Source organism: Peromyscus eremicus, chromosome 8a (assembly GCF_949786415.1).
Source record: "Peromyscus eremicus chromosome 8a, PerEre_H2_v1, whole genome shotgun sequence".
NCBI lineage: Eukaryota > Metazoa > Chordata > Mammalia > Rodentia > Cricetidae > Peromyscus > Peromyscus eremicus.
This window is the reverse complement of record NC_081423.1, coordinates 60,533,104-60,552,164: the sequence shown is the minus strand read 5'-3', so window position 1 is coordinate 60,552,164 and position 19,061 is coordinate 60,533,104. Positions and strand designations below refer to the sequence as shown.

Genomic DNA, 19,061 nt, shown 5'->3' with positions numbered 1-19,061 from the left:
GAAAAAGAACAGCTACTCTTATGGCTACTGCTCATAGATCCTAGAATCCTTTCATGTAACTGTTCCGGTAAATCAAAACATATATAAGTGAGCATAAGGGGACAAGCTATTTATTTGCTTACTGACTGTATTGATGGTTGACAAGCTTTCTTTCAGAAGCTTATAATCTTGTTTTTCTGGAGACATGAGCTATATGAATGAGTGAGGAATTACCAGTGCAAGCAAGTTTAAGGTGACTTGTCCAAACAAGTGAGCAGATAAGCAAAGAATGCAAAGTATGGAATGGAATATTTTTCCTTACTTTTAAAAACTGCATTTATCTATTTGAGTATGTGTGGGTGGGCAGGCATCTGAGTGTGTAGTACACATGTGGAGGTCACAGGATGACTTGGAGGAGTCAGTTCTCTCAATTTCTACCTTGTGTGTTCTGGGGATTAAACTTAGGTCATCAGCCTTGGCAGCAAGCACTGAGCCATCTCGCTGGTCCTTACTATAGAGTTTTTATTAGTCTACAGTTTGGAAGCCAATGCACAGTGACTCAGATGAAAACTTAGATGTGTGCTCTACATTTTCCAACTGAACTCTAACAACTTCAACATATCAAATTTTAGGCCTTTGTCTGTAGGCATGGAATGTGCTTAAACTTGGACAAGCCTAAGTAAAATAAAATTCATTCCCTATGAAAGCACCGCTTTCACATTTTTCTTTTCTTTTCTTTCTTTTTCTTTTTCTTTTTTTTTTTTTTTCAAGACAGGGTTTCTCTGTGTAGTCCTGGCTGTCCTGAGACTCACTCTGTAGACAAGGCTGGCTTTGAACTCAGGGATTGGCCTGTCTCTGCCTTGCAAGTGTTGGAATGGAAATAAAGGTGTGTGCTACCACACTAGGCTTCTTTGGAATTGTTCAACTGAGCTTTTTAAGTGCAAAGCTTCTAACTTATTTAAGAAGGATTTAAGTTAGTTTTCATCTAACCTATACTTCAGTTTCACCCCTCAATCCCTGTGTAGGATGGCTGAGATTGTCTGGCATCATCATATTAGGAATAGGGCCTTGTAGAAAGAATTATAGAAGGAGGAGTTCCCTCTCAGACTCTGACCCAAACTTGAGAAACTTATGACCAACTGCATCCATTTATGACCTTGGTGCTTGTGGTGGCTGTTTTGGTTGTCAGCTTGGCTACATCTGGAATCATCTAAAACTCAAAATGGCTGAGCACACCTGTGAGAGATTTTTGCTTAATTAAATCATTTCAAGTGGGAAAATTCACTTGTAATTGAGATCTTTGAGGTGAGAAGATGAACTTTTAATCCAGCTCTTTTGAGGTGGGAAAACCCACCTCTAGATCTGGACCTGCCTTCTGCTGGCAGCTTGTATAAAGGAAATGGAAGAAGGAAGACTTGCTCTTTGCCTGCTTGCTCCTACCCTTGCTATCAAGACCATTCCTTGACTGGCATTAGAGCCTACTTCTTTGGGATTCCAGGGTATCCTGAAGACCAGTGGAGACATCCAGCCTCATGGACTGAACAACTCCTGGATCCTTGAACTTTCTGTTCATAGGCAGCTACTGTTGGGTTAGCTGGACTGCAGCCTGTATGTAAGTCATTAGAATACACACACACACACACACACACACACACACACACACACACACCCATTCTAAAAGTTCTCTTAATCTAGAGAATTCTGACTAATACAGATATTGGTGCCAAAAGTGGTTCTAGAGTAATGGAAGTATAAGGATGAATCTTTTAAACACCTGGAATAGGCTTTCCAATTTGCCAGCCTATACAGTTATAAAAGCCTCTCCTGTTACTGAAGCCTTTCTTGGGAGCTTGAAGAATATTTAAAGCCCATGGTGTGCACTATTTTACAAAAGTAAGGAGACAAATGCATTCGATGATCCTGATTCACCAATTGTGAGAGGCAATTGATCTGGTGACTGTCCTGTCTATGAAGACTGTTAAGGGGGTGTAATTTCTGAAGGAAGTTAATAAAAAAGAGGTATTTCTCATCTACTAAAGATGGTTTGAATGCTGTCTTTTCTGAAGAGGGATGTGGCCAAGTAGCTCATTTATGATTCATTCTTCCTAGTGAAAGGATGAATAAAATGGGAAAGGAAGTCCTCAGAGCTTTAGGAGTCAATTAATTTGAAGACGACATGACAAAAGGCAAGAGAAAAACCTCACCATTTAGAGTAGCCACAATAAAGCCATTGACTGGGAAGATTTCCAACGCTCACTGCTTCTCTTCTTGTATTCAGAAAGACTTGGTATATTGCCTATTCACAATAGTTTTTGCTGTACAACTTACAAATATCTCCAGTGCCAATTTACGAATTTAATTCAGAACCAGGCATGGTGGATAGTGCATTCTTTTAATCTCAGCCCTTGGGAGGCAGAAGCAGGCAGATTTCGGTGAGTTTGAGGTCAGCCTGGTCTTAAGAGTTTCAGGCTATTTAGGACTACATAATGAGACCTTGTCTCAATTTTTTTCCCCTCCATTTCTCATTTTAATTTCTTTTTCTTTTAAGATTTATTTATTTATCTTATGTATGTGAGTGCTCTATCTGCATGTACGCCTGCATGCCAGAAGAGGGCATCAGGTGCCATTATAGATGGTTGTGAGCCACCAGGTGGTTGCTGAGAATTGAACTCAGGTCTTCTGGAAGAGCAGCCAGTGCTCTAAACCGCTGAGCCATCTCTCCAGCCCCTCATTCTTTAGTTGCAGTATAATTCCATTTTCTTTCATTTTCTGCTTAGTGGAAAATGAGGCTATATGAGGTTATTTTATTCTAAGGGATTTCATTTGCTTAAAGGGAAAGTATTAGGTCACTAATCTTTTGTCTAGGGTTATAAAATCTCAGGGCCTTTTTCCCCTTTATATCCTTTTCTCTAAGCACTATCAGTAAATTATGTCAGTCTCTCATCCCCAGTTATGTTCACACTATGAAGAGGGATCCAAATGCTGTGTGGGACAATACTCACTTGGCTTTAGAGATGAATTTGTATGTGTCATTCCAGTAAGCCAGGAGATCTGTTGCCTCTTCATCATATACTCGGATGTTGTGATACTCAAAGACTCCAGGGAAGAAGTTGTCTATCTCTCGAGTGACATTCAAGATGTACCGTACTCTGTGAAGAAATCAAGGGAGGGTGTGTATTCTGTTTCTCAGGCTAAAATGAATTCCCAGCACCATATCTGCCATGTTCAATACCTAAATACCATTTCACTTTATATATGGATACAGGATCTCATCTTTGATAGTATTTTGGAAATAGTCCCCATATCTGTATCAACTAAAAATCAACCTAAGACCCACAACCTAGCAATTTCTGTTCTTAAAATTTCCAACAATAGCCGGGCGGTGGTGGCGCACGCCTTTAATCCCAGCACTCGGGAGGCAGAGCCAGGTGGATCTCTGTGAGTTCGAGGCCAGCCTGGACTACCAAGTGAGTTCCAGGAAAGGCGCAAAGCTACACAGAGAAACCCTGTCTCGAAAAACCAAATTTCCAACAATAAAATTTTATTTGGAAGTTGTTTGTATAAAACCAGATGACTGATATACTCCAAGAAAAAAGAGAAAAGGAAAATTTTCTTACTTTTCTCAATGCCAGATTGTTAGGCAAGAAACTGTGAGGGTCCATGGAAAGCTGGGCCTGAAACTCCCTCAAGTCTATCTGACTGCATTCTGCCAAGAGTTCTCACATGTTGAGCAGTTAGCAGGAAAGGATTTCTCTATTAAAAACTTTCCCATCATCTCTCTCCCTGCACCACCTTAATTACTGTGTGGTTTAATTTACCAAAGGCTCTTTTTTCTTCAATGTTGTATAGACTTAAACATCACTGAAGTTTACTCCAGCAACACAGGCTCAGTTCTTTCTACAAAAACTGTTTCCTTCAAATAAGCACATGTGGGGCTCCACAAACTCAGTTTCTGAAGAAGACACAGAGTTACTACACTAGCATTAGCCCCACTCTACAACATGCATACATGTGATCCCAGCATCATTATTCACGACAGCCAAAAAGTGGCTGTCAGCTGATGACACACACCAGTGGCTTCTAGAAACAGGGAAGAAGGGAACATGACCAAGGAAGCATACACGGTCTCCTTCTGGTGTGAAAAAATGCTCTCAATTAACTAGGTGGTTTGCATAACTCAGAAACATTTACTAAAACCCACAGAATTGTCCATTTTAATTGTGTTAACTATATTGCATTATGAGTTACATTCAATAAAATGATTAGAAGAAAAAGCAAAAACATTTATTTTATTTTTATTTACTTATTTTTTTGAGACAAGATCTCTATGTGTAGCCTGGGCTTGCCTGGGACTTTATGCAGACCAGGCTGGCCGAAAATTCACACATCTACTTGCCTCTTCCTTCTGAGTGCTGGGATTAAAGGTGTGTGTCACCATGCCTGGCTCACTGACTTTATTGTATTTAAAATAAAAATGAGGGGCTGGAGAGACGGCAGCCTTAGAGTGCTTGCTGCTCTTCAGAGGGCCAGGGCTCAGTTCTCAGCACTTATGTGGAGAAGTTCACAACTAGCTGTGATTCCCAGCTCCAGGGGCTTAGATGCTCTCTTCTGCCTCCTCTTTGACTCACAAACATGGAGCGTGTGTACACACACACAGTAAACTACAACAACAAAACCCAATCAATCTCCTACTTCTTTTCTTTTTCTTTCCAGAGCTGAGGACCGAACCCAGGGCCTTGCACTTGCTAGGCACGCGCTCTACCACTGAGCTAAATCTCCAACCCCAATCTCCTACTTCTAATCCTATACTTCAGTAATGGATTATGGCATCATCTCTAGAGAGTCAGGAAACAGTTTCCTAATTCTTTTCATTCTGGAGCTGAAAATGCCCACTGCTGATTGGTGCTGTAACTCCTTGGAATTTCTTTGGTGTATCAGCAATTCTGTAACTTTAGTTCCTAAAGTCAGTAGACTATCTGGAAATGACCTTACTATCAAAATTGCAATTTGAGCTGGGCGGTGGTGGTGCATGCCTTTAATGCCAGCACTCAGGAGGCAGAGGCAGGCGGATCTCTTGTGGATTTGAGGCCAGCCTGATCTACAAAGCGAGTTCTAGGATAGCCAAGGCTACACAGAGAAACCTTGTCTCAGAAAACAAAAAAACAAACAAAAACCAAAAAAATTGCACTTTGAAATGCCATAAATCACTGTCAGGAAATAGTACATACAGTTTTGTGACAGACTAAAGTTTAAGACCCACTGAATTTAAGAAATAAGACCCAAGTAGATGTTTGTACATCCAATCATTCTGTTTTAAAGACAATTGGATTTAGTTGTATTTTGAAGTTTAGCCTTATAAGAGTAAATGATGGCTGTTATTCCACAGTAGCATGACTACGGATAAGTGCATACTGTATATTTCAAAAAGCAAAAAGAAAAGATTTTGAAAGAAAACAGGACCTCAAGAAAGACACAGGGATCGCCCAATGATGGAGAAATGGATGAGATCTACATGAACAAACTGGACGTTGAGTGGGGGTAATAAAGGGCAAGGGTCGAGGGAAAGAGAGCTTAGGGGAGAGGGAGATCCCAGCTGGATCAAGAACAGAGAGGGAGAACAAGGAATAAGAGACCATGATAAATGAAGACCACATGAGAATAGGAAGAAGCAAAGTGCTAGAGAGGTCCACAGAAATCCACAAAGATACCTCCACAATAGACTACTGGCAATGGTCGAGAGACAGCCCGAACTGACCAACTCTGGTGATGGGATGGCCAAACACCCTAATTGTCATGCTAGAAACCTCATCCAATGACTGAGGGAACCGGATGCAGAGATCCACGGCCAGGCCCCAGGTGGAGCTCCAGGAGTCCAATTGGCAAGAAAGAGGAGGGTTTGTATGAGTGAGAATTGTTGAGACCAAGGTTGGAAAAAGCACAGGGACAAATAGCCAAATGAATGGAAACACATGAACTATGAACCAATAGCTGAGGAGCCCCCAACTGGATCAGGCCCTCTGGATAAGTGAGACAGTTGATTAGCTTGATCTGTTTGGGAGGCATCCAGGCAATGGGACTGGGATCTGTCCTCAGTGCATGTGCTGGCTGTTTGGAACCTGGGGCTTATACAGGGACACTTGGCTCAGCCTGGGAGGAGGGGACTGGATCTGCCTGGACTGAATCTACCAAGTTGAACTCAATCCTCAGGGGAGTCTTTGCCGTGGAGGAGATGGGAGTGGGGAGAACAAAGGAATCCGTGGCTGATATGTAAAATTAAATTATAAAATAAAATTAAAAAAATAAAAAAAAGAAAGTTTTCATCATGAAGAATTGATAAGTGGGGGCAGAAGAGATGGCTTAACAGTTAAGAGCCAGCATAGCAGCTCACAACCATCTATAACTCCAGTCTCAGGGGATCTGATGTCCTCTTCTGGCCTCCAGGGCACCAAGCATGCAAGCAATACACAGACATATATGCAGCCAAAATACCCATACACATAAAAAGCAAAATAAAACTTATTAAAAAAAAGAAATGAAAAATGTTCCAGATGACAAACTTGATTTAAAACATTAAATATATGTACCTAAACATCACATGGTACCACATTAATGCATACAATTTTAATATTTTTATAAAATGTTTTAATAAAAGAAGCATATGAGATGGAGTCTCATCTCCAGCTAGTATTATAGCCTATTAGATGTCTATACAATGTGATTACAATGTATTTGGCAAGCAGTGCTATGTCAACTCGCAGACTTCATATTAAATATCATAAGTTTTCTAGAATGATAGAACTTTCAAACTTTACAGAATTGTAAGCTGTCAAAAACTGGTCCCACTTTCAAGGAAATTTAAGTGAACTTCTGTAGATAAAGTGGAGTCAATGTTGTTTTTCAAGTCCAATCAGGGTCTCATCTTCAAGGGCCCTGTCAAGAAACCTACCAGTGAACAGTTTATCTAGTTTGTTTAATTAATTAATTTATTCTTTTGTCTTTCTAGACAGGGTTCCTCTGTGTAACCTTGGCTGTCCTGGAACTCTCTCTGTAGACCAGGTGATCTTCAAACTCAAAGAGATCCTCCTGCCTCTGCCACTGGAGTGCTGGGACTAAAGGTGTGTGCCACCACTGCCCAGCAAATTTATCTAGTTTTAAGAGGGCAAATGAGGGCTGGAGAGATGGCTCAGAGGTTAAGAGCACTGACTACTCGTCCAGAGGTCCTGAGTTCAATTCCCAGCATCCACATGGTGGCTCACAACCATCTGTAATGAGATCTGGCACCCTCTTCTGTATACATAATAAATAAATAATTCTTTAAAAAAAAAAAGAGGGCAAATGAAAGACACAGGATGAGGGTCTAGGTCTTTGAATTCTCAGCCCACTTTATTAGTTGATTCCTTCCTTCATCTGTCATTAGGCAGATGACAGTTCTTACATGTGTATGAATTTTTTATCATTCATTCACAGTGAATATCATCTTAGTGTAAAGCTTTGAACTAGGATGATAAAAATTCAAAAGATAATATATAGTCTCTAAAAGCTCCAGACCAGTCCTTACTAATTAAAATTTTCCAAGTTATACTTATTTTTGTATCTTCAACTAAGCAACTAGATTTTCATACCTGGGTTTTTTTGGTATGAAAACAAGAAGTTCATTTTCGTAATTATGAAACACCTTTCTTGTCAGGGAGAAAAGTAGGTAGTGTGCATGACACTTATCAGCACCTCAGACTCTCAGTCTATCATGGCAATCAGAAATAATTCATTCTCTTCTTCCTCTGGCCTAGGCAAGCTCTATCACTTAACTACATTCCTAGCAACTCAATTTGATTTTTAAAGAGTACCAAATACTTGGGAATTTGTTTTTCAAAGCCATTCCTTTAATACAAGTGATGTTTCTTGGGAGGGAAGAGGATCAAATGGTTGAGAGAATAACTGCTCTGATTTTTTTTTTTCTGTAAGATAATAGCTGAGAATTGAAAGCGACCCTAAGGATCAAAGTTTACCCATTGATATTTCTTTGACAGGAAAACATAAAGGTTAAACAGGGACTTCTGTCATACAGAGATGTCAGCAATTGCTCTGTGTGCTCACCCTCGGTTCTGTAAGTCCTCTAAGTTCGAGGCATTCCATTCTGAGCCCTATGGAGCCAAAAAGACAAGGTTAGTATTATCAAACCAACTAAACAGGGTAGTTGGGAAGGAGCACTGTGGGGAAACAGTTTCTGAAAAGTGACTCAAAAACATGTACTCAATGCCTCTAAGTACCAGGAACTTTATGTTATCACACCTAGTTTTTATTAATGATAGTACAAAAAATTATCTTTTTTTTCAGGGTGGAAGTGGTGAGTGTGTGTTCATATGTGAACGGACAAGTGCCACAGTATATACGTGGATATCAGAGCAAAATTATTCTGTGTCCAATACTCTCATGTTTCTCATGCTAACCTAAAAAATCCTGCTTTTCTGCAAAAGGTCTCTATTCATATGCAGGTTTTTCTCAGCCAAATTAGCCTCCAGGAGAGCCGTTGATACTGAAATCAGGTTGGACAAAGGCTTCTAGCTCAGAGAAGTTGTAGAAACTTATGAGGATTTAGATGAATCTTTTTTCCTAATGATAACCTGGCTTCCCACCAATCAATCTTTCCTTCTCACTGCAGGTTTTCTCTGAACTATGTTCTAAACATTCCTTCTCCATATCAGCTGATACCTTTCTGAATAAACAGATCCCTGTGCAGTATAATGCAGAGCTGAGCATTCTTCCAGAGGGAGGGGAATTGCAACCTTTCCTCTAACAATCTGGTTGAGCTCCAGGTATGGCAACTATGCGTGAAATGAGATGACTTTGAGAAAAGTAACCCTGCAACTTGAAACTGGGATAGATCTCTTTTCCCATGTCAACTGCTGGGAAAGTGTACACTCCCTGGGGAGGAGAAAGGGGTTTGGACATAGGACATGTGGTACATAACCAAGGGGAAGCCACCAAAACAAGTATAAGATGCTTAGTTAACGTCTTCAAGCAATTATTTTGCATTTTGAATAAGAGTTAAATTTTATAATTCTCCTATTTGGAAGTTTTTTTTTTTTTTAAATAAGAAAATTATTCATGGGGCTAGAGAGATGGCTCAGCAGTTAAGAGCACTGACTGCTTTTCCAGAGGACCCAGGTTTCAATTCCCAGCACCCACGTAGCAGCTCATAAATGTCTGTAAGTCCAGTTCCAGGGCATCTGTCACCCTCACATAGATATGTAGGCAAAACACTAATGCACACAAAAATAAGTTAAAAAAAAGAAAATTATTCACACCTTTAATCCCAGCACTCAGGAGGCAGAGGCAGGAGGCTCTCTGAGTTTGAGGCTAGCCTGGTCTGTAGGATGAGTTTCAGAACAGCTGAGGCTACACAGAGAAATCCTGTCTCAAAATAAAATGAAAAACAAACAAACAAACAAACAAACAAACAAAAACCCAAAACAAAACCAACCAAATTTACAAGTAGTAATAACTCTCATACTCTAATAGTAGACATGTACCATAAACATGTCTAAATTCAAACATTCTATATAATTTATGGACCCAGCTGATAATGATGTGCCAATCAATGCAGGTTCATCAACTCTAACAAATTCATTTATTGAGGCAGGGTTTTTGTGTATCTTGGCTTTCCTGGAACTCGCTCTGTAGACCAGACTGGCCTTTAACTCATGGAGACCCACCTGCCTCTGCCTCCCAACTCCCAAGTGCTAAGACTAAAGGCATGCACCACCATCGCCCGGCCCAAATGTACCACACTCTTGACAGGGTATGCTGATTATGTGGCAGGCTATACATTCATGGCAGCTGAGAGTACACGGGAAATTTTTAATCTTCTGCTTAATTTTCCTATGAATCTAAAACATCTCTAAAATTAGAGTCCATATACTAGATGTATGTGTGTATATGTAGTAATATATAACGAGGAAGCAATAACAAAAGATAACAATGTTACCTTCTTGGGTAATGATTAAAAGTGATTTATTATCTTCTAAAATTGAAAAAAATTCTACAATGAACTTTAAGTATTTTATTTTATGTGTATTAATGTTTTGCCCATAGCCCATATGTGCTCTACCTGTGTGGCCTTGGAAGTCAGAAAAGGGCTTTAAATGCCCTGGAATTGGAGTTCTGGATAGCTCTGACCATCATGTGAGTGGCTTGGACCTATTCAGTATGTAGTTTGGGTTGACCTTAAATTTGTAACAATCTTCCTGCCTCAGCTTCGGCAGTATGGGATTATAGGCATGAACTACCATGCCTGGTGAACATAAATTATTTTTGTAATTAAAAAATTCAAAAAGGAATCCTAAGAGAAATCTGTTGGTAGAAATAAATACATTTGTAGGTGATTAGGGAAATATAATTTGGGGGAAATTGGACTGTTATTTCTGCTTTCAGTAATATTAAAAATTGCTATATACCATAAAATATACTAGTTGAAGAAAGGGTAAAGAGGAGGCAGTTCTGAATTCTAGTTGGAAGTGAGTGGTGGTAGAGACATAGGAAATATGCCTGCCTGGAACAAAACAGGTTGACCAGTCAAAAAATGGCTATACTTGATATTTATCATGTCTGTATCATTCATTCATTCATTCATTCGAGACAGGATCTCACTACATAGCTCCGGCTGGCCTAGAACTTACTATGTAGCCCAGGCTGGCCTCAGATTCACAGAGATCTATGTGCCTCTACCTTCCAAGTGTTGGGATTATAGGTGTCACCATCATGTTAGGCAACTTGTCCACATCCTTTGTGTGTATGGTGCTGGCATTCAAACTCTGGGCCCAGGACATGAGAGAAAAGTTTCACAGTTTTTAAAAAAGTGTTAAAATCCACATTTAGGGCTGGGAATGTGGTTCAGTGATAGAGTCCTTGTCTACACAAGTCTCTACACTTGATCTCCAGTACCAAAGAAACAAACAAGCAATGTTTGATGGTAAAATGATTTCTAGTTTGATCCTGACCCCTTTCTTCCTAGGGTCTCATGGCTCCCTGATTAAATTCAAATTCTCTATGCAGCCGAGGACGACCTTGTCCTGAGTACTGGAGTGTCACCACACCCAGCTTACATGGTGGTGGGGACCAAATTCAGGATCATATGCACGACAGATAAGACATTGGACCACTTGGGGTACATCTTCAGCCAGCTCTTTTTGGCTACCAGCAATTTGTCCTTCATAAAAATTCAGTCATATTTCATGGAGTTTGGGCAAAGAACATCTGAGTGAGTGGCTCCTAAGATTTCTACAGACAACACGAGAATTCCAACAATGGAAGAGTAGGATATTTTTGAGACCTCATGAAACTATACACTACAGATAACAAATTCAGGCTCCTTATCCATAGAAAGGCCAGTACAATCTACACCCAGAAATAGCAACACAGCTGGGTAGTGGTGGCCCACGCCTTTAGTCCCAGTGCTGGGGAGGCAGAGGCAAGTGGATCTCTGTGAGTTCGAGGACAGCTTGGTCTACAAAGTGAGTTCCAGAACAGCCTGTTACACAGAGAAACCCTGTCTCAAAACAAAACAACTAATCAACAACAACAACAAAAAACTACAACAAGCCGGGCGGTGGTGGTGCACGCCTTTAATCCCAGCACTCGGGAGGCAGAGCCAGGAGGATCTCTGTGAGTTCGAGGCCAGCCTGGACTACCAAGTGAGTCCCAGGAAAGGTGCAAAGCTACACAGAGAAACCCTGTCTCGAAAAACCAAAAATAAAATAAAATAAAAAAAAACTACAACAACCCAGAAATAGCAACACATATTAGCCAAGTTAAAGTATTGGGAAAAGGCCAGGTATGGTGGCACACACCTTTAATCTTAGCACTTGGGAGGCAGAGGCAGGTGGATCTCTGTGAGTTTGAGGCCAGCCTGATTTACATAGTGAGTTCCAGGATAGCTAGGGATATGTAGGAGAAACTCTGTCTCACCCCCAACTCCTCCCTCCCCCCCCAAAAAAAAGTACTAGAAGAGAAGATCCCCTGTCAGTCCACAGCTCTGCACAGTAATTTCCTAACTATGGGCCATATGAATCAAAGTAGAGACAAATATGCTCTAAAATGTCAAGCTTTCAATAGTACCAAGTCTGACTGCACGTTAAAATAAACTCTGGAATGTTCAGAGTGAGGTAATACAGTTTAGTCAGTTTCTGTGTGTCTATCCCTCTTCTATCTGTATCCTAGCTTCTAAGCAGTTCAGTTCATATATGCGCTCATCAGAAAAGAGAGGTGCCACATTTCTGAATGTAGATAGTACTTGGCCTCTCTATGGATCAGGACAAGAAGCTTTTCCAACATATTTTTGGCCAAATTGTATAGGAAGTGGAAACAAAATGATAGTTTAGCATTCTTCTTTGCTTTTAAGTATTCTTGTTAACTTTGTTCCTGCTACCATGTACACATGAAATTAGAATTCCTCAACCTTAAAGGCTTCCTATCTAGTTTCTCTGTGTCTTTCTTGAGGCAATTACAGGTCACTGAATGTTTCGGAACTATGAAGAAAAATTTTTAGTCATTGACTTTTTGGTAATCATGAAAAGGAATTTTGGGGACTCAAAATGCTGTGACATGGTTTCATTATGTTTAAAAGTTGAGAGCTGAGGATGTAGTTCAATGGTAGAGCATCTACTTAACATGTGCAAGGATCAGGATTTGATCCATAGGAATCCAGAAAATACCGAAGCAAATAAATCCCAATAGACTTTCTGTTATAAGCTGTCCCATTTGCTCAGATGAAATACATCAGGTCTTATATACATTCAGTAGACTAGGAAGGTGTAAAAATCATCCTAGTTAGATATACTGTGTGAAACCACAGCAGACTAGCATGTTTGACTCTGAGTATTAAAAAAAAAAAAGATGAAATATTTAACAACCTAGAGGAAGAAAGCCCTGGTTTGTAGTATTTGATAAATTCCTTGGTATAAATATTACCACCATACTCAGCTTTAATCCACATAAAAATCCACTGAAAGAGGAACTGGAAAGAAATGAACAGCAGCAGCAAGCCATTATGTACTATTTCCACCATACAACACATACAAATAACCTTAAAAAGTAGTGTTAGGAAAATAATATAGCAAAATTATTAGAAAACAATGAGGCTTGAGTACATATTGCCTATGCTTTTAATCTAGCTACATTAACCATTTTTTAGATTTATTTACTTTATGTGTATGAATATTTTGCCTGCATGTATGCCTGTGTAGCAGGTGGATGCCTGGTGCCTGCAGAAGTCAGAAAGGGGCTTCAGATCCACAGGAACTAGATATGGATCTAGTTGTGGATGATTTTCAGTCACCATGTGGGTGCTGGCAATCCAACCCAGGTCCTCTGCAAGAACAGTAAGTGCCCTTAACCACTGAGGCATCTCTTCTGTCCAGTTACATTTTATTTAAATATAATAAAACAACAATTGTCTAGAGTCTGAAGCTAGTTTCAAAATACCACTTAAAGTGGCTTTAAAACTTACCAGGAACACATGCTCAAATATCTGTGTAGGACTATCCATCTGACCAAGGATCACTATCATTTCATTATCTATGAATTCTTTGAATTCTCGCAAGTTGCACACCATCTGCATTTCCAACTCTGTACGTATCTGAAACAGAGAGGATGTACTGTGTTAATCTCTGTAAAGTTCTTCTGTGTTTTCAATACCATTTTTAGTTCCATACCTATTGTTATTCCACTTCTAGCTTTGGGACAATGAGAACTCAGTGTTGCTTACCTCTTTGGATGTGATATTTTCCAAATCCTTTTGCATCATAATCTCCCTTAATTTGGTTTTAATAAGCCTTTCTGTTCGTTCACGTTCAGTTGGTCTGAGGATAGACAAGTAATGACTTTTCTTAAACAAGAATTTAATCAAAGTAATGAATTCACCATTTGATTATGTTTCCAAACTACTTCTCTTACTCCATATTTATATTGCAGAAGCATAGCATAGCAAATGAAAACTATATCTATCTACACAGTGAGTTTCAGGCCAATGTGGGTACTACATAATGAGACAATGTCTAAAACAAAAACAAAAACAAACTAACAACAAGAACACCTTCCCAAACTAAACCAACCAAAAATAAAAAACAAAACAAAACAACAAAAAAACATATAGAACATAATAAACAGGTGAAAATTACTGCAACAGGTTCTATGTGTTTAAAAGTTTTTAAATACACCAAGAATGTATAGATCAATGAAGAATCAAAGACAAGCTGGGTATATTGAGTATATCTCATGTCCCTATCAAGAACCCCTGGATATCATCACCTACTGAGTTAGAATGCCAATCTGGGTAGAATAGTGGTGTGACTCAGTAGAACCAGACCCTAAAATGCCATCCTATGCTGATCATTCATTGCTGTGGGCTTATAAGATAGGAAGGAGTAAGACTGATCCAACCTCCTCCAACAAGGCAAGTTTTATTCCAGAATAGGTTGTAGGGTCAGCTATCTGGAATACTTCCATCTAAAACACTTTCCTTTTCATGGTAACTCTCAGAATAGCTCCATGAAATTTTTTTTTCTTTGAGACAAGGTCTTGCCATGTAGTCCAGGCTAGCCTAGCTAGCTTTTCAATCTTCTTGCTTTAGCTTTCCAAGTACTGGGACTATAGGTGTGTATCACTGCCCTTTTCTTCCTGCTCACTTCTGTGAAATTTTTATAATAACTCTATAGTTAAGGAGACAAACATGTTAAAAAAATATGCTGATAATCACACATATTATCAGGAAAATCAGACCACTCAGTATAGCCCAGCTCTCTATCTGCAGAATTGTGTTGGTTTTTAGTTTTCGGACTCTAAATTACTCAAGGCCAGGTGTGGTGGCACGTCTTTAGTCCTAACACACTAAGTTAGAGGCCAGCCTGGTCTACATCGTGATTTCCATGACAGCCAGGGCTACATAGTGAGATCCTGTCTCAAAATAAATAAATAAAAACAAATTTACTCAGCTGGGCAGTAGTGGTGCATGCCTTTAATCTCAGCACTCGAGAGGCAGAGGCAGGCATATCTCTGTGAGTTCAAGACCAGCCTGGTCTGCAGAGCTACTTTCAGGACAGCCAAGGCTACACAAAGAAACTCTGTCTTGAACCTCCCCCACTCGCCCCCCAAAAAAAGAAGAAGGAAGGAAGGAAAGAAGGAAGGAAGGAAGGAAGAAAGAAAGAAAGAAAGAAAGAAAGAAAGAAAGAAAGAAAGAAAGAAAGAAAGAAAGAAAAGCATTAGTTCAGTGTAACTGGATGCTTCTCTCTCGTGGCATGGTTCATATTATGGAGAATTTGAGTACTTTCTGTCCCATCTTTGCTCCTACCCACTCAAGAAAGGTATCTACTTTGAATCTCCTTATTTGGAAACGGACATGGCCTAAGCCTTCAGGCATCCTGCCTGTTCCTGCTGCTTACAGCCTTATCACTGGCTGCAAAAATAGCCTCTGTAATCTCCATTTCTGTATGCTGCATCTCCACACACTTGGAGCCCGACATTGCTTAGGCACTCAGCTTCTCATGAACTTTGCAGAACACAGCTAATACCTGTTTGGTTCTGCCAAGGCATTTCTGTCTCGAATAGGAGTGTAATTCTTATCTAGGCTTCATTTTTCCTGGACACAGTAGTGTGAGAGGAAATGTGTAATGACAGTCTTCCATTGAAAAGATGTATTGATAAAAACAGATTTCAGTACCTGTGTGCATGCATGGGCTCATTTCCTAGTTAAGCAGTTTGTCTTTGAGTCCTTCACTCCCTGAGGTGGAGTAGTTGGGAGTAGACAGACCTAGGTTTAGTCATAGCCCTACTACTTACAGTTCATGTGACCGTGAACGAGGTCCTTCTCTTTTTGTTGTTTTGTTTTTGTCCCTGTTCCACCCCCACCCCGACATACATACAGGGTCTCTCTGTGTAGCCCTGGCTGTCCTGGAACACTCTCTGTAAACAAGGCTGGCATTAAACTCGGAGATCCACCTGCCTCTGCGTCAAGTGTTGGGTGGGATTAAAGGCATACACCATCACTGCCTGGCTTTTTAAATTTTATTTTATGTGCACTGGTGTTTTGCCTGAATGTATGTCTGTGTTGGATCCCCTGCAAGAGCAGCCAATGCTCTTAACCACTGAGCCATCTCTTAGATTTCATACCATTACACATTCTTGATTACAGACACTCTATTGTACCCAGGAGTGAGATTCCTCAGGCCTTTACAGGAAATAAAAGGACCTTCATGTACAACAGAAGTGTACTCTACATTATAACTATTGTCAATGGGGCAGAGTTAGCTCCTAAGGAATATGCTGCCTAGGACACAAGAAAGGGCGTCCACAATCCTCAGCACGCCAACTTACATGTCTGTGAAGAGGGCTGGAGAGTCAGGCCGATGAGACTGCACATCCTGCATAGCATTCCATTCATTGACTGAAGATTGATCTGAGTTGATATGGCTCTCATAATAACTCACCCAAGTGAGAAAAAGGCTGCCTGGATAGTAGTTATGCATTCTAGCCACTTCACAAGCCTTGTGCAAGCTCTGTAGTGCAGACCTGAAAGATAGGCCTAGAAATGAGCACTATAGAATTATGGCATACCAAAAGGATTAAACCCATGTCTATCTCAAACTCCTCTAATTTTTGAATTCTACAGAGTATTATTCTCTGTAGAATTTCCTTCCTTTCTGGAAGCCAAGATTTTGTGATCTTGATGCATCCTCAAGGCAAGGAGCTGGAGGAGGAGAAGAGAACTGACAACTAACTCCCCAGTGAAAAAAAAGGTCTAGGAACCTATGGCCTCATGACTCATGTTGTGACTGTGTCATTAGCAAACAAAAACTCAACAATTAACTAACTATTCAAAATTTGTTTCCCTTTGGCACAGAATCATGTGATAGCGTATTCTCTCCGATTCTTACAGGCTCCACAGAGATCACATAGCAGATGCCCCTAAGCCATGAGGCTATGTCTTTTGATGTCCAGGAAGTACTGACCTAATGGCATTTACCACTCTTGTTACCTTAGTCTCCCAGTTCTTTAAGCCATTTATTCATTCACATGAGTTCCTTTCTAAGAATAGCTCTGGCTACCCTGAGGCTAAATTAAACCTTCTGACTCTGAGCTCAGAAACCCAAGAAGGGTAAACAAAACTAAAAACCATGTTTTTTCTATTTACCTAAGCTAAAGCTAGAAATGCTAGAAGTAAACAAAGACAAACAAAAGAAATACTAGGAAGTAACTTACACAAGACCAAAGACCATTCTACATTTTGTTTATTGGTCTATCTCCAGTGATTAAAAAGGCCTAGATCATAGCGGGAGCTCAAATAAATGACTTATTAGCTACGAACTAATATTTTTCTCTTGAAGGAAAAGGAAATGTAAGAGAATTCCATGGCTATTCATTTACATACTTTTCTTTATAACACTTATTTTTTTTAAATTATTTTATGTGTATGAGTGTTCTGACTGCATGTATGTCTGTGCACCATATGTGTGCCTGGTGCCCAAGAGGTTAGAAGACGATGAAGGAGTCCTTGGAACTGTAGTTACAGAGGATTATGAGCCACCATTTGAGGGTTGGATATTGAACTTGGGACCTCTACAAGCACATTAAGTATTTTTAACTGCTAAGCCAACTTTCTAGCACCTATCATTTTTTAAGTGTGTGAGTGGGTGCACATGCCACAGTAGCATCTGTATGTGGACAGAGGTAAATTTGGGGGGCATTACTTCTTTCTTCCACCAGGTGTGTCCTGGAGATCAAACTCAGACTCTCAGTCTTGGTGGACAGTGCCTTTACCTACTAAGCCGTTTCAAGTGATCTTACATGCTCATTTTGAAAAAGTTCTATAGTTAGCCAGACATGGTGGCATCTGCCTTTAATCCTAGCAGTCAGGAGGCAAAGGCAGGCAGATCTCTGAGTTTGAAGCCAGCCTGGTCTTCAGAGCGAGTTCCATGACAGTCAGAGCTATGTAGAGAGACCCTGTCTCAAAAAACCAAAACCAAAACCAAAACATAACTAGTTCTATAGTGCTTGTGTAGTGTGCAGGAGGCACCGAGTTTGATTCACAGTGCCACAAAATAAACAAACAAAATAATGTCAGGAATATCATGTAATCCTAGCATCACTATTCAAGTTTGGAGCTACTCTTTCCAATTCCTTGGTCTACTCACAGGCTGTAATAAAAACTGTATGGCTGTATCATGTACTTCTGCATATGCACTTGCTCTTTTCCTTTACAGCCTGTCATCAACATCTGACTTCAATATTCTCCAACTATATTTTTTTTGAGACAGGCTCTCATGTATCCTAGACCTGGAACTCACTGTAGAGTTCACTAGGACTTTGAACTTAGAACATCTACTGTCTCCACCCCTGCCACTCCCCGAGTCCTGGGAATACAGGGGATGTGTCTCAATGCTCAGTTTTAACCAGATCATTTTGTAATCATTAAAATTTAATGGTTATTTAATAGTCAATTACACGCATGTGCCAAAAATTTAACTGATTCCCAGTTTTCAAGCATTTAAATTCTATTGTTATTACTAGAATCCCAACAAACATTCCTTATAGCTAAAATCTTTATCCATTTTTATAATCTCAGAGTAAATTTTTATAATTACTACATTAAAAATGATAAGGAATATTGGCAAATCACTCTCCAAAAAGGTTACTCCAGTTTATTCTTCTACCAATGTCTGAATCTATTCTTTAAGTCCATGTCAATTTTATATCATATAAACTTTTTGAAAAATAGCTAATTGAATTAAAGGCTTATTTGGGGGGGGCTTGTTTGTTTGTTTGTGACAGGGTTTCCCTGTGTAGTCCTGCCTGTCCTGGAACTCACTCTGTAGATCAGGCTGGCCTTGAACTCAGAGATCTACCAGCCTCTGCCTCTCTGGTGCTGGGATTAAATGAATGCGCCACTACTGCCTGGCTTTGAGTTAGTTTTTTAAAATTAGATTTATTCATTTTATTTTATGTGTTGAGTGTTTGGCCTGCATGTACATATGTGCACCATGTGCATGCCTGGAGGTCAGAAGAGGGAGTTGATCGCCTGCAACTGGATTTAC

At 39.9% G+C, this 19,061-nt stretch overlaps 1 protein-coding gene across 1 annotated transcript in view; it reads right to left on the bottom strand.

The window, feature by feature from the left end:
- Window positions 1-19,061, bottom strand: part of Ssh2 (slingshot protein phosphatase 2) — a 235,608-nt gene that overhangs the window by 18,907 nt on the left and 197,640 nt on the right. The window contains exons 8-12 of the mRNA XM_059271250.1: window positions 16,345-16,539; window positions 13,742-13,835; window positions 13,484-13,612; window positions 8,074-8,120; window positions 2,982-3,128 (exon numbers count right to left, since the gene is read on the bottom strand). Of these exons, the coding sequence (XP_059127233.1) occupies window positions 2,982-3,128; window positions 8,074-8,120; window positions 13,484-13,612; window positions 13,742-13,835; window positions 16,345-16,539 (612 nt within the window). The remainder of the gene's footprint in view (window positions 1-2,981; window positions 3,129-8,073; window positions 8,121-13,483; window positions 13,613-13,741; window positions 13,836-16,344; window positions 16,540-19,061) is intronic.